The sequence below is a fragment of the Oncorhynchus mykiss genome, chromosome 19 (assembly GCF_057628025.1).
Source record: "Oncorhynchus mykiss isolate SJ-2025 chromosome 19, ASM5762802v1, whole genome shotgun sequence".
Lineage (NCBI taxonomy): Eukaryota > Metazoa > Chordata > Actinopteri > Salmoniformes > Salmonidae > Oncorhynchus > Oncorhynchus mykiss.
The window spans coordinates 12,501,511-12,514,651 of record NC_143040.1 but is presented as its reverse complement, the minus strand read 5'-3'; the positions used below and the strand labels follow the sequence as shown (position 1 = coordinate 12,514,651).

The 13,141-nt window shown below is 46.5% G+C and overlaps 1 protein-coding gene across 1 annotated transcript; it reads right to left on the bottom strand.

The window, feature by feature from the left end:
* Positions 1-4,492: 4,492 nt before the first annotated feature.
* LOC118941451 (erythroblast NAD(P)(+)--arginine ADP-ribosyltransferase-like) lies at positions 4,493-5,823 on the bottom strand. The gene is made up of 2 exons (XM_090210119.1): positions 5,692-5,823; positions 4,493-5,567 (listed from the first exon to the last, which is right to left on the bottom strand). The coding sequence occupies exons 1-2, from the start codon at positions 5,767-5,769 to the stop codon at positions 4,800-4,802; spliced, it is 846 nt and encodes a 281-aa protein (XP_090066245.1). The 5' UTR covers positions 5,770-5,823; the 3' UTR covers positions 4,493-4,799.
* Between the last annotated feature and the right edge of the window lie 7,318 nt (positions 5,824-13,141).

Below are 13,141 nucleotides of genomic sequence, written 5' to 3'. Positions count from 1 at the left end.
TGGGAAGTGATTGAACATGACAACATTAAAGCCACAGTCTGGTGTCTGGGAAGTGATTGAACATGACAACATTAAAGCTACAGTCTGGTGTCTGGGAAGTGATTGAACATGACAACATTAAAGCTACAGTCTGGTGTCTGGGAAGTGATTGAACATGACAACATTAAAGCTACAGTCTGGTGTCTGGGAAGTGATTGAACATGACAACATTAAAGCCACAGTCTGGTGTCTGGGAAGTGATTGAACATGACAACATTAAAGCTACAGTCTGGTGTCTGGGAAGTGATTGAACATGACAACATTAAAGCTACAGTCTGGTGTCTGGGAAGTGATTGAACATGACAACATTAAAGCTACAGTCTGGTGTCTGGGAAGTGATTGAACATGACAACATTAAAGCTACAGTCTGGTGTCTGGGAAGTGATTGAACATGACAACATTAAAGCTACAGTCTGGTGTCTGGGAAGTGATTGAACATGACAACATTAAAGCTACAGTCTGGTGTCTGGGAAGTGATTGAACATGACAACATTAAAGCTACAGTCTGGTGTCTGGGAAGTGATTGAACATGACAACATTAAAGCTACAGTCTGGTGTCTGGGAAGTGATTGAACATGACAACATTAAAGCTACAGTCTGGTGTCTGGGAAGTGATTGAACATGACAACATTAAAGCTACAGTCTGGTGTCTGGGAAGTGATTGAACCATTCATTATTTTCCTGGATAATGTAATGTATAAATGTACTCCAAAGTGATTCTTTGCCATGCCTCATTTTAGGAGGATCGGGTGGTGACAGGTGTAAGGATATGTCGAAGATAAATGCACAACGCAGAGACAGTACGAGAATAGAACTAACGAGCAATGGAAATAGTGTTTTTTCTATAATAGAGATATATTTTTTTTTATTAATTTGACCATTTAAAAAAACAAGCACACAATAAACTTAAAAGCCATACATGCACATTAATAAAATCATTGAGGCAACACACAATAAAGTCTGGGACTTATTTCCATTGTGGTCCTCTTGAGACAAGATCAAACACAGTTAAAAACAGTATGGCAGTGAATAATAAAACACAAACAGAGAGGAAGAACATCTCATCATTCTAGTTACATCATGGGGGTTATTCATATGGGCACAGAGGACATCAAAGATATTTTTATTTGATTTTTAAAGCTGCCCAGAGAGGGGGATGTTTTTATGGGCAGAGGCAACTCATTCCATTCTGAGGCTCCAGTATACAAGAAAGTACCTTTCGCAGCATTACTCCTGAACCTGGTGCTGTGATTATCAAACTTTTATAACGTCTGGATGCTTTATATGGAATACTGTACGCCTAAAGGAGTCTGTATTGAAAACATGCCCACGTCAGGGGAGATATCTATATAGGCTGGGCTGCTCAGACCTGGCCCTGGGGGTCTGCTGTACTGTTGTCACTCTGGACTTGGCCCAACACACCTCAAACCAACAATGAATGTTTCACTAAGATCCTAAAGCTGAGTGGGGTGTGTTGGGTTGGTGCGCTACAGGGCCGTGGACCCCTAGGGGCAGGACAGGGTGACCCAGCTATATAGTGTGCAACTAAAAAGAGCTCTACAGTACTATTAGGCCTATGATATTAATTATATAGAGGGTGTACTGTTCCTGTGTGTTAATTTGTGTGTTTTCATTCAACTTTAATTTAATGAAGCTGCCAGTTAAGGACTTGTGAGGTGTCTATATACATGTATATACACTAAACACATTTTATGTACACAGTATATTTTACAATGGTTGATTTTTGTTTGCTTTTAGTTCCAGCCTTCAGCTCCTCACAACCCCTCCCCCTGTCTCTGAAAACCATTCAGTTCCTATTTGCCATATGTGTCAAATCGGAGGGTCTGCTGTCCGGACCTCTGGCAGTCTCTATGGGGGTGCCACAGGGTTCAATTCTTGCACCGACTCTCTTCTCTGTATACATCAATGATGTCGCTCTTGCTGCTGGTGAGTCACTGATCCACCTCTACGCAGATGACACCATTCTGTATACTTCTGGCCCTTCTTTGGACACTGTGTTAACAACCCTCCAGGCAAGCTTCAATGCCATACAACTCTCCTTCCATGGCCTCCAATTGCTCTTAAATACAAGTAAAACTAAATGCATGCTCGTCAACTGATCGCTGCCTGCACCTGCCTGCCTGTCCAACATCACTACTCTGGATGGCTCTGACTTAGAATACGTGGACAACTACAAATACCTAGGTGTCTGGTTAGACTGTAAACTCTCCTTCCAGACCCACATCAAACATCTCCAATCCAAAGTTAAATCTAGAATTGGCTTCCTATTTCGCAACAAAGCATCCTTCACTCATGCTGCCAAACATACCCTCGTAAAACTGACCATCCTACCAATCCTCGACTTCAGCGATGTCATTTACAAAATAGCCTCCAATACCCTACTCAACAGACTGGATGCAGTCTATCACAGTGCCATCCGTTTTGTCACCAAAGCCCCATATACCCACTGGCTCCATGTCATCTACAAGACCCTGCTAGGTAAAGTCCCCCCTTATCTCAGCTCGCTGGTCACCATAGCAGCACCCACCTGTAGCATGCGCTCCAGCAGAACTACTGTTTTAAAAGGATATAAAACAGTAGTTCTCTAGGAGGAGGGTTGTTCCACCTCTGGTGTAAAAGGATATAAACAGTAGTTCTCCAGGAGGAGGGTTGTTCCACCTCTGGTGTAAAAGGATATAAAACAGTAGTTCTCCAGGAGGAGGGTTGTTCCACCTCTGGTGTAAAAGGATATAAAACAGTAGTTCTCCAGGAGGAGGGTTGTTCCACCTATGATGTAAAAGGATATAAAACAGTAGTTCTCCAGGAGGAGGGTTGTTCCACCTATGATGTAAAAGGATATAAACAGTAGTTCTCCAGGAGGAGGGTTGTTCACCTCTGGTGTAAAAGGATATAAACAGTAGTTCTCCAGGAGGAGGGTTGTTCACCTCTGGTGTAAAAGGATATAAACAGTAGTTCTCCAGGAGGAGGGTTGTTCACCTCTGGTGTAAAAGGATATAAACAGTAGTTCTCCAGGAGGAGGGTTGTTCCACCTATGATGTAAAAGGATATAAACAGTAGTTCTCCAGGAGGAGGGTTATTCACCTCTGGTGTAAAAGGATATAAACAGTAGTTCTCCAGGAGGAGGGTTGTTCCACCTATGATGTAAAAGGATACAACACCGTAGTTCTCCAGGAGGAGGGTTGTTCCACCTCTCATGTAAAAGGATACAAAACCGTAGTTCTCCAGGAGGAGGGTTGTCCAGCTCTGATGTAAAAGGATACAAAACCATAGTTCTCCAGGAGGAGGGTTGTTCCACCTCTGATGTAAAAGGATACAAAACCGTAGTTCTCCAGGAGGAGGGTTGTCCACCTATGATGTAAAAGGATATAAACAGTAGTTCTCCAGGAGGAGGGTTGTCCACCTCTGGTGTAAAAGGATACAAATAAACTTTCCTCTTCTTCTCTTGCAGTTTGTGTGCTCTTTTATACAGGTTTGCACTGTGGGTAGCAATGTAAACCCTGTCTCAGAGACACATATGGAATAGAACATACATTTGCATGAACATCAGGCGTCTTTAAGATGCTGCATCTGTCTGCAAGGCAGTCACAGCCTCTCCTCAGTGCTTCTGAGAAATTACACTTATATAGAGAACCCATCACACAAAAACAGACACACACACACACATATACCCCCACACAGGCAGGACACACCATACAGCTTCTGAGAATTGTTTGTTCATACTTCTTTCATACTGAGCTATGTGTGAACATGACTAACAGCAACACCACTGCTGATACTGAGAAAAGGTGTGTGTGTTCGTGTTTGTGTGTGTGCTTGCGTATTAGTACTGAGAGACCATTAAACGTCATAATCTTTCCCCTCTATTCAAGGACCAATAACCAAAATACCACTAATCAATCAATTGATTGATCGATCAGTCGATATATCAACCAATCAATTAATCAACTATCAGGGAATAAGCAAAACAGCAATAAGGCAAATCTTGAGGCCCCAAGTATACAATTTGGAGCCAATCAAGGACAGCAGAGGCGGGGCACCACCTGCTATGAGAATCGGCTGGTGATGGGTGACATGCCTGTGGGCCAATCAGGGCAGGGCACGTTGTGAAGATATGTCCATTGAGGTATGTGTATTACAGAATAAACCAGGTACCGCTTGTAGACTTCTTTCTCTGTTGGTCTCTACCCAGTTCTTATTGTCCTTTCTGATTTCTATCTTATTGGAGACAAAATGTCTGGGGGGGTGTAAAGCAAGACAGTACAGTAAATATCCCCCCCACCAGTCGGTAGTTTCCAGTATCCCTTTATTGGACAATTCAACGTGTGTCATGTTATATTACATCTTAATCAGTGGCCCATGTAATGTTGTATCTTCAGACAGTCTAAATGTAGTACAGTGAAAGTGATAACTAAAAGGACGAGACATACTGTAGTCAAGCTCAATGATTTTCTTTATTAATTTTGCCACAAGCTGCAGAAGGTATATAAGTGCTTTAAAATCTCCTATGGAGTCTGATACACAGGTTAATACAAACATCTTAATAATCACTATTTCTGGTAGTCAGGATGAGGTTTGTATTTAACATTCACCAATGAACCAATTAACTTACTACATTAAAATCTTTAGACAGTAAAAACACATTGTTTGGCTTTAAGAGGATAAGCAGCCTGAATGTTTGTCCCTGGATATAATTTAAATCAATGACTCAAGATCAAGAGATTTTCTCAGTTAATCATTTTTTACCTAAACAGTTTGCAATTCAGGTTACTCCGGGGCTTGGGGATACTCTTTAGTGTGTACACAACATCGCACCAAAGGTTTTTATAATTCTCTTTCTTCAGCACGGCAGTAACTCTGAACACTTCATACGGTGGAATCAACACCTCCTTTTCATGATTCCCCAGTTTGGGGAAGGACTTCAGGTCAGCGCCAAAACATGTCTTTATCTCAAAGCAAGACTTATCTCCAAATCTTGTACTAATTCCCTTGTCGAGAGAGCTGGAGGCAAAGAAGCCAAATCTGATTACTTTGTTAACTTTACTAACAAACTCCATGTTGGTTCTTCGATACGTGGTGTGACAGGACTTTTGGTTCAGTTTCAGGAGGCGAATGGCGTCAGTCAGAAGGAAATGAAGGGAGTGGAAGGGGAAGGAGGTGGTGTACTCTGTTCTACTGGTCCGGACTGCTTGGTTGAACACTGGGTATATCTCAGGTACCTCTGCTGAGTAAGCACAGATAGCCTTGATATGATCATGTGTAAGTTCTTTAGGATTGTACTTGGACTTGTCCTTTTGGAATCGTTTCTTCACTTTCTCAATAGTTGCACATCCTTCTGCCTTCATCCAGGCTTGTTTGAAGATCCCCTCAGTGGAGTTTTCATTTGGAAGATATTCCTCCTGCACCTTCTTGTACATTTTTTCAGTGCAGTGTTTGTACTTGTCGTCAACAGAGTTAGGGACCATGTCTAAGGGTACAGAGAAATTGAGACCAGGCTGACGAAGATGAACCTTTCAGACAATATGGGGGGAAAAAATAGAATTTATTAAATTAATTTAAATTCCGTCTCTCTCTCTCGTTGTTGATTTATTTTCTTTCTTTCTCAAGTACAGTCTAAATAGTGTAGTGTCTTACCATCTTGGAGTCCACACCCAAAGTCCAAGCCGGGACGAATAACATCACAGTAAAGGTTAGGATCTTGAGTCTTGCCATGATGTCAAAATGTATTGGTCCAATGTCAACTTGTAATGGAGATGAATTGTCTTTTAAGATACAGAATCAGCATTCAAATGTTCAACTTTCAGGGGGTCTTGTTATACCAGGGGTGCTTATTTTCACAGTCCCTCTTCTCTTGCTGAGAACAGACACCTACAGGCACAAGTACCCCTCAAACCACAACCCCATTACCACAGTACACACACACTTTTTCTCAGTATCAGCAGTGGTGTTGCTGGTGTTAGTCATGTTCACACATAGCTCCCCGGGTGCCGATAACGTCGATTAAGGTAGCCCCCTGCACATCTCTGATTCAGAATAGTTGGTTTAAATGTGGAATACACATTTCGGTTGAATGCATTCAGTTGTGCAACTGACTAGGTATTACCTTTCCCTTCACATACTCACACATATACTGTACAGTGTGGTGCCAGGTTGGGACAAAATCCTGCAGTACCTGCTGCACTGAAGAAATAAGGTTGCTTACCCCTGGCCTAGACTAAGCTTGTCTGTCAATCGTTCCTTTAGCTGGTTGAATTAAATACTGCCCTCTTCTGGCTGCTGTGAGGAAAGCACCGTGTCAATACACTAAAGCAGGGTTTACCAAACTCGCTCCATGGGACCCCAAAGGGTGCACGTTTGGGTTTTTTCCCCTAGCTCTATACAGTTGATTCAACTAATCATCAAGGTTTGATCATTTGAAACGGCTGTGTAGTGCTCTTGCAAAAACCAAAAAGTGCACTCCTTTGGGTCCCGACAACCGAGTTTGGGAAACACTGCCCTGAAGGCCTCTGGGTACATTAGTGTGTGTTTGATGCCAGTGTCCAGGGTATGATTGAGACAGTATCCCAATATTCTAATACTGCTGGTTATGTTTGTTACCTTTTCTTTGTTATGACTGAGATGTGAGAGACCTGGCAGGTTGATAGAGTTCCATCATATTACATTCATGTGATGTGGTGTTTACAAAGGAACGCAGACAAGGAAAGGAGACAAGAGAAGGAAGGGAGCAGATTGAGACTATTGGGACGTGGCCTTAGTGTTTGAGAACATAGCTGATGAATATGTTGTTTATGCTGGAGTCCAGCCACTGTATAGATGTCACCTAATGCAGCAGACATATCTGTAGAGGGATATGAGGTTGCACAGATCAGTAGAGGTCACATTCTAACACACTCACGCACACGCACGCACACACAGGCAGGAAACACCACACGGTTTCTGAGAATTGTTTGTTCACACTTCTCATACTGGTCTATGTGTGAACATGACTAACAACAGCAACACCACTGCTGGTACTGAGAAAAGGTGTGTGCGTGTGCATGCGTGTGTGTGTGAATGCATAACAGTACACGAAGACCCTTCAACATCATCATCATCCTTCCCCTCTAATCAGGGACTGATTCAGGCCTGGAATACTAATAGCCAATATACCACAAATCAATGAAACAACTATCAGGGAATAAGGAAAACCGCAATAAGGCAAACCTTGAGGCCCCAAGTATAAACTTCAGAGCCAATCAAGGATGGCAGAGACGGGGCACCGCCTGCTATGAGAATCAGCTGAAAGTGGGGGACTTTCTCTCTCTTTCTCTTTCTTTTTCTCACTCTCTCTGTCTCTCTGTCTGTCTCTCTGTCTCTTTCTTTCTTTACCTACCTACCTACCTACATCCCTACCTACCTACCTACCTACCTACCTACCTACCTACCTACCTACCTACCTCCCTCCCTACCTACCTACCTACCTACCTACCTACCTACCTACCTACCTACCTACCTACCTACCTATCTCCCTCCCTCTACCCAGTCTTTATGGTCCTTTCTGATTTCCCCCTTATTGTAGACAAAATGTCCAGGAGGTTGGAGAGTATGTTGTAATATTTAGTCATTTGTTGTAATTGTTGTAACCCATTGTTTGATGTTGCTGCACAAAGGAAGAAAATATTCCCCCCACCAGTTGGTAGTTCCAGCAGAGGTGGGACAAAGTCATTGTTTTACAAGTCACAAGTAAGTCTCAAGTCTTAGCACTCAAGTCCCAAGTCAAGGCAGGCAAGTCCGAGGCAAGTCCTAAACTTTGAGTTTAAACAAGTCATATGGGTTCTTCACCAAATGTAATACCATTTCATATTTTTAACACGAGTAATAGTTAGTATATTACATTTACACAAATCATGAGAACTTTAAAATATATATATATATTTATTGCTTTCCAAATAAACATAATATTTCCATGGAACTACATGGGTAGCCATGAGAAAGACCGAATTCACCCACCGACATTCCTCTGTTACGGTGAGTGAATGAGGACCCAAAAGCGAATTAACTTAAACAGAGCTTCTTTAATAACCAAACATAGGTAGGCTCAGATAGACCGGCAGATTCCGACAGGACAGGACAAGGTTACAGCAAACATGACGATAGTCTGGTTCAGGCATGAAACACAACAAACAAGAATCCGACAAGGACAGGAACAAAAACAGAGAGAGATATAGGGACCTAATCAGAGGGAAAAAGGGAACAGGTGGGAAACGGGGTGAATGGGTAGTTAGGAGGAGACAAGGCACAGCTGGGGGAAAGAGGGGGAGAAAAGGTAACCTAACAACGACCAGCAGAGGGAGACAGGGTGAAGGGAAAGGACAGAAACACACAACATGACAATACATGACAGTACCCCCCCACTCACCGAGCGCCTCCTGGCGCACTCGAGGAGGAAACCTGGCGGCAACGGAGGAAATCCTCGATCAGCGCACGGTCCAGCACGTCCCGAGAGGGAACCCAACTCCTCTCCTCAGGACCGTACCCCTCCCAATCAACGAGGTACTGGTGACCACGGCCCCGAGGACGCATGTCCAAAATCCTGCGGACCCTGTAGATGGGTGCGCCCTCGACAAGGATGGGGGGGGGGGGGGAAGACGAGCGGGGGCGCGAAGAACGGGCTTAATACAGGAGACATGGAAGACCGGGTGGACGCGACGAAGGTATCGCGGAAGAAGAAGTCGAACTGCGACAGGATTAATGACCCGAGAAATACAGAACGGACCAATGAACCGCGGGGTCAACTTGCGAGAAGCCGTCTTAAGGGGAAGGTTCTGAGTGGAGAGCCAAACTCTCTGACCGCGACAATATCTAGGACTCTTAGTTCTACGCTTATTAGCAGCCCTCACAGTCTGCGTCCTATAACGGCAAAGTGCAGACCTGACCCTCTTCCAGGTGCGCTCGCAACGTTGGACAAAAGCCTGAGCGGAGGGGACGCTGGACTCGGCGAACTGAGATGAGAACAGCGGAGGCTGGTACCCGAGGCTACTCTGAAAAGGAGATAGCCCGGTCGCAGACGAAGGAAGCGAGTTGTGGGCGTATTCTGCCCAGGGGAGCTGTTCTGACCAAGACGCAGGGTTGCAAAAAGAAAGACTGCGTAAGATGCGACCAATAGTCTGATTGGCCCGTTCTGCTTGACCGTTAGACTGGGGGTGAAAGCCGGAAGAGAGACTGACGGAAGCCCCAATCAAACGGCAAAACTCCCTCCAAAATTGAGACGTGAATTGCGGACCTCTGTCCGAAACGACGTCTGACGGAAGGCCATGAATTCTGAAAACATTCTCGATGATGATTTGTGCCGTCTCTTTAGCAGAAGGAAGCTTAGCAAGGGGAATGAAATGAGCCGCCTTAGAGAACCTATCGACAACCGTAAGAATAACAGTCTTCCCCGCTGACGAAGGCAGTCCGGTGACAAAATCTAAGGCGATGTGAGACCACGGTCGAGAGGGAATGGGAAGCGGCCTGAGACGGCCGGCAGGAGGGGAGTTACCGGACTTAGTCTGCGCGCAGACCGAACAAGCAGCCACGAAACGACGCGTGTCATGCTCCCGGGTGGGCCACCAAAAACGCTGGCGAATGGAAGCAAGCGTACCCCGAACGCCAGGGTGGCCGGCTAACTTGGCAGAGTGAGCCCACTGAAGAACGGCCAGAAGAGTAGGAACGGGAACGAAAAGAAGGTTCCTAGGACAAGCGCGCGGCGACGGAGTGTGAGTGAGTGCTTGCTTTACCTGCCTCTCAATTCCCCAGACAGTCAACCCGACAACACGCCCCTCAGGGAGAATCCCCTCGGGGTCAGTGGAGGCTACTGAAGAACTGAAGAGACGAGATAAAGCATCAGGCTTGGTGTTCTTAGAGCCCGGACGATAAGAAATCACGAACTCGAAACGAGCGAAAAAGAGTGCCCAACGCGCCTGACGCGCATTAAGTCGTTTGGCAGAACGGATGTACTCAAGGTTCCTATGGTCAGTCCAAACGACAAAAGGAACGGTCGCCCCCTCCAACCACTGTCGCCATTCGCCTAGGGCTAACCGGATGGCGAGCAGTTCGCGGTTTCCCACATCATAATTACGTTCCGACGGCGACAGGCGATGAGAAAAATACGCGCAAGGGTGGACCTTGTCGTCAGAGAGGGAGCGCTGAGAAAGAATGGCTCCCACGCCCACCTCCGACGCGTCAACCTCGACCACGAACTGTCTAGAGACGTCAGGTGTAACAAGGATAGGAGCGGATGTAAAACGATTCTTGAGGAGATCAAAAGCTCCCTGGGCGGAAACGGACCACTTAAAGCACGTCTTGACAGAAGTAAGGGCTGTGAGAGGAGCTGCCACCTGACCGAAATTACGGATGAAACGACGATAGAAGTTCGCGAAGCCGAGAAAGCGCTGCAGCTCGACGCGTGACTTAGGGACGGGCCAATCAATGACAGCCTGGACCTTAGCGGGATCCATCTTAATGCCTTCAGCGGAAATAACAGAACCGAGAAATGTGACGGAGGAGGCATGAAAAGTGCACTTCTCAGCCTTCACAAAAAGACAATTCTCTAAAAGGCGCTGGAGGACACGTCGAACGTGCTGAACATGAATCTGGAGTGACGGTGAAAAAATCAGGATATCGTCAAGGTAAACGAAAACAAAGATGTTCAGCATGTCTCTCAGGACATCATTGACTAATGCCTGAAAGACAGCTGGAGCGTTAGCGAGGCCGAAAGGAAGAACCCGGTATTCAAAGTGCCCTAACGGAGTGTTAAACGCCGTCTTCCACTCGTCCCCCTCCCTGATGCGCACGAGATGGTAAGCGTTACGAAGGTCCAACTTAGTGAAAAACCTGGCTCCCTGCAGGATCTCGAAGGCTGAGGACATAAGAGGAAGCGGATAACGATTCTTAACTGTTATGTCATTCAGCCCTCGATAATCTATGCAGGGGCGCAGAGACCCGTCCTTCTTCTTGACAAAAAAAACCCCGCTCCGGCGGGAGAGGAGGAGGGGACTATGGTACCGGCGTCAAGAGCTACAGACAAATAATCCTCGAGAGCCTTACGTTCGGGAGCCGACAGAGAGTATAGTCTACCCCGGGGGGGAGTGGTTCCCGGAAGGAGATCAATACTACAATCATACGACCGGTGTGGAGGAAGAGAGGTGGCCCTGGACCGACTGAACACCGTGCGCAGATCGTGATATTCCTCCGGCACCCCTGTCAAATCACCAGGCTCCTCCTGTGAAGAAGAGACAGAGGAAACAGGAGGGATAGCAGACATTAAACATTTCACATGACAAGAGACGTTCCAGGAGAGGATAGAATTACTAGACCAATTAATGGAAGGATTATGACAAACTAGCCAGGGATGGCCCAAAACAACAGGTGTAAAAGGTGAACGAAAAATCAAAAAAGAAATGGTTTCGCTATGATTACCAGAAACAGTGAGGGTTAAAGGTAGCGTCTCACGCTGAATCCTGGGGAGAGGACTACCATCCAGGGCGAACAAGGCCGTGGACTCCCTTAACTGTCTGAGAGGAATGTCATGTTCCCGAGCCCAGGTCTCGTCCATAAAACAGCCCTCCGCCCCAGAGTCTATTAAGGCACTGCAGGAAGCTGACGAACCGGTCCAGCGTAGATGGACCAACAAGGTAGTGCAGGATCTTGAAGGAGAGACAGGAGTAGTAGCGCTCACCAGTAGCCCTCCGCTTACTGATGAGCTCTGGCTTTTACTGGACATGAAGTGACAAAATGACCAGCAGAACCGCAATAGAGACAGAGGCGGTTGGTGATTCTCCGTTCCCTCTCCTTAGTCGAGATGCGGATACCTCCCAGCTGCATAGGCTCAGCTCCCGAGCCGGCAGAGGAAGATGGTAGTGATGCGGAGAGGGGGGCAACGGAGAACGCGAGCTCCTTTCCACGAGCTCGGTGACGAAGATCAACCCGTCGCTCAATGCGAATAGCGAGTTCAATCAAGGAATCCACGCTGGAAGGAACCTCCCGGGAGAGAATCTCATCCTTTACCTCTGCGCGGAGACCCTCCAGAAGACGAGCGAGCAAAGCCGGCTCGTTCCAGCCACTGGAGGCAGCAAGAGTGCGAAACTCAATAGAGTAGTCTGTTATGGATCGATTACCTTGACATAGGGAAGACAGGGCCCTGGAAGCCTCCTCCCCAAAAACAGATCGATCAAAAACCCGTATCATCTCCTCCTTAAAGTCCTGATACTGGTTAGTACACTCAGCCCTTGCCTCCCAGATTGCCGTGCCCCACTCACGAGCCCGTCCAATAAGGAGAGATATGACGTAGGCGACACGAGCAGTGCTCCTGGAGTAAGTGTTGGGCTGGAGAGAAAACACAATATCACACTGGGTGAGGAACGAGCGGCATTCAGTGGGCTCCCCAGAGTAACACGGCGGGTTATTGATTCTGGGCTCCGGAGATTCGAAAGCCCTGGAAGTGGCCGGTGGATCGAGGCGGAGATGGTGAACCTGTTCTGTGAGGTTGGAGACTTGGGTGGCCAGGGTCTCAACGGCATGTCGAGCAGCAGACAATTCCTGCTCGTGTCTGCCTAGCATCGCTCCCTGGATCTCGACGGCTGAGTGGAGAGGATCCGAAGTCGCTGGGTCCATTCTTGGTCGGATTCTTCTGTTACGGTGAGTGAATGAGGACCCAAAAGCGAATGAACTTAAACAGAGCTTCTTTAATAACCAAACATAGGTAGGCTCAGATAGACCGGCAGATTCCGACAGGACAGGACAAGGTTACAGCAAACATGACGATAGTCTGGTTCAGGCATGAAACACAACAAACAAGAATCCGACAAGGACAGGAACAAAAACAGAGAGAGATATAGGGACCTAATCAGAGGGAAAAAGGGAACAGGTGGGAAACGGGTGAATGGGTAGTTAGGAGGAGACAAGGCACAGCTGGGGGAAAGAGGGGGAGAAAAGGTAACCTAACAACGACCAGCAGAGGGAGACAGGGTGAAGGGAAAGGACAGAAACACACAACATGACAATACATGACATCCTCTGCATTGCATTTGTCTCAGATGGCAAAACTTTATTGGCTGCTGTATGA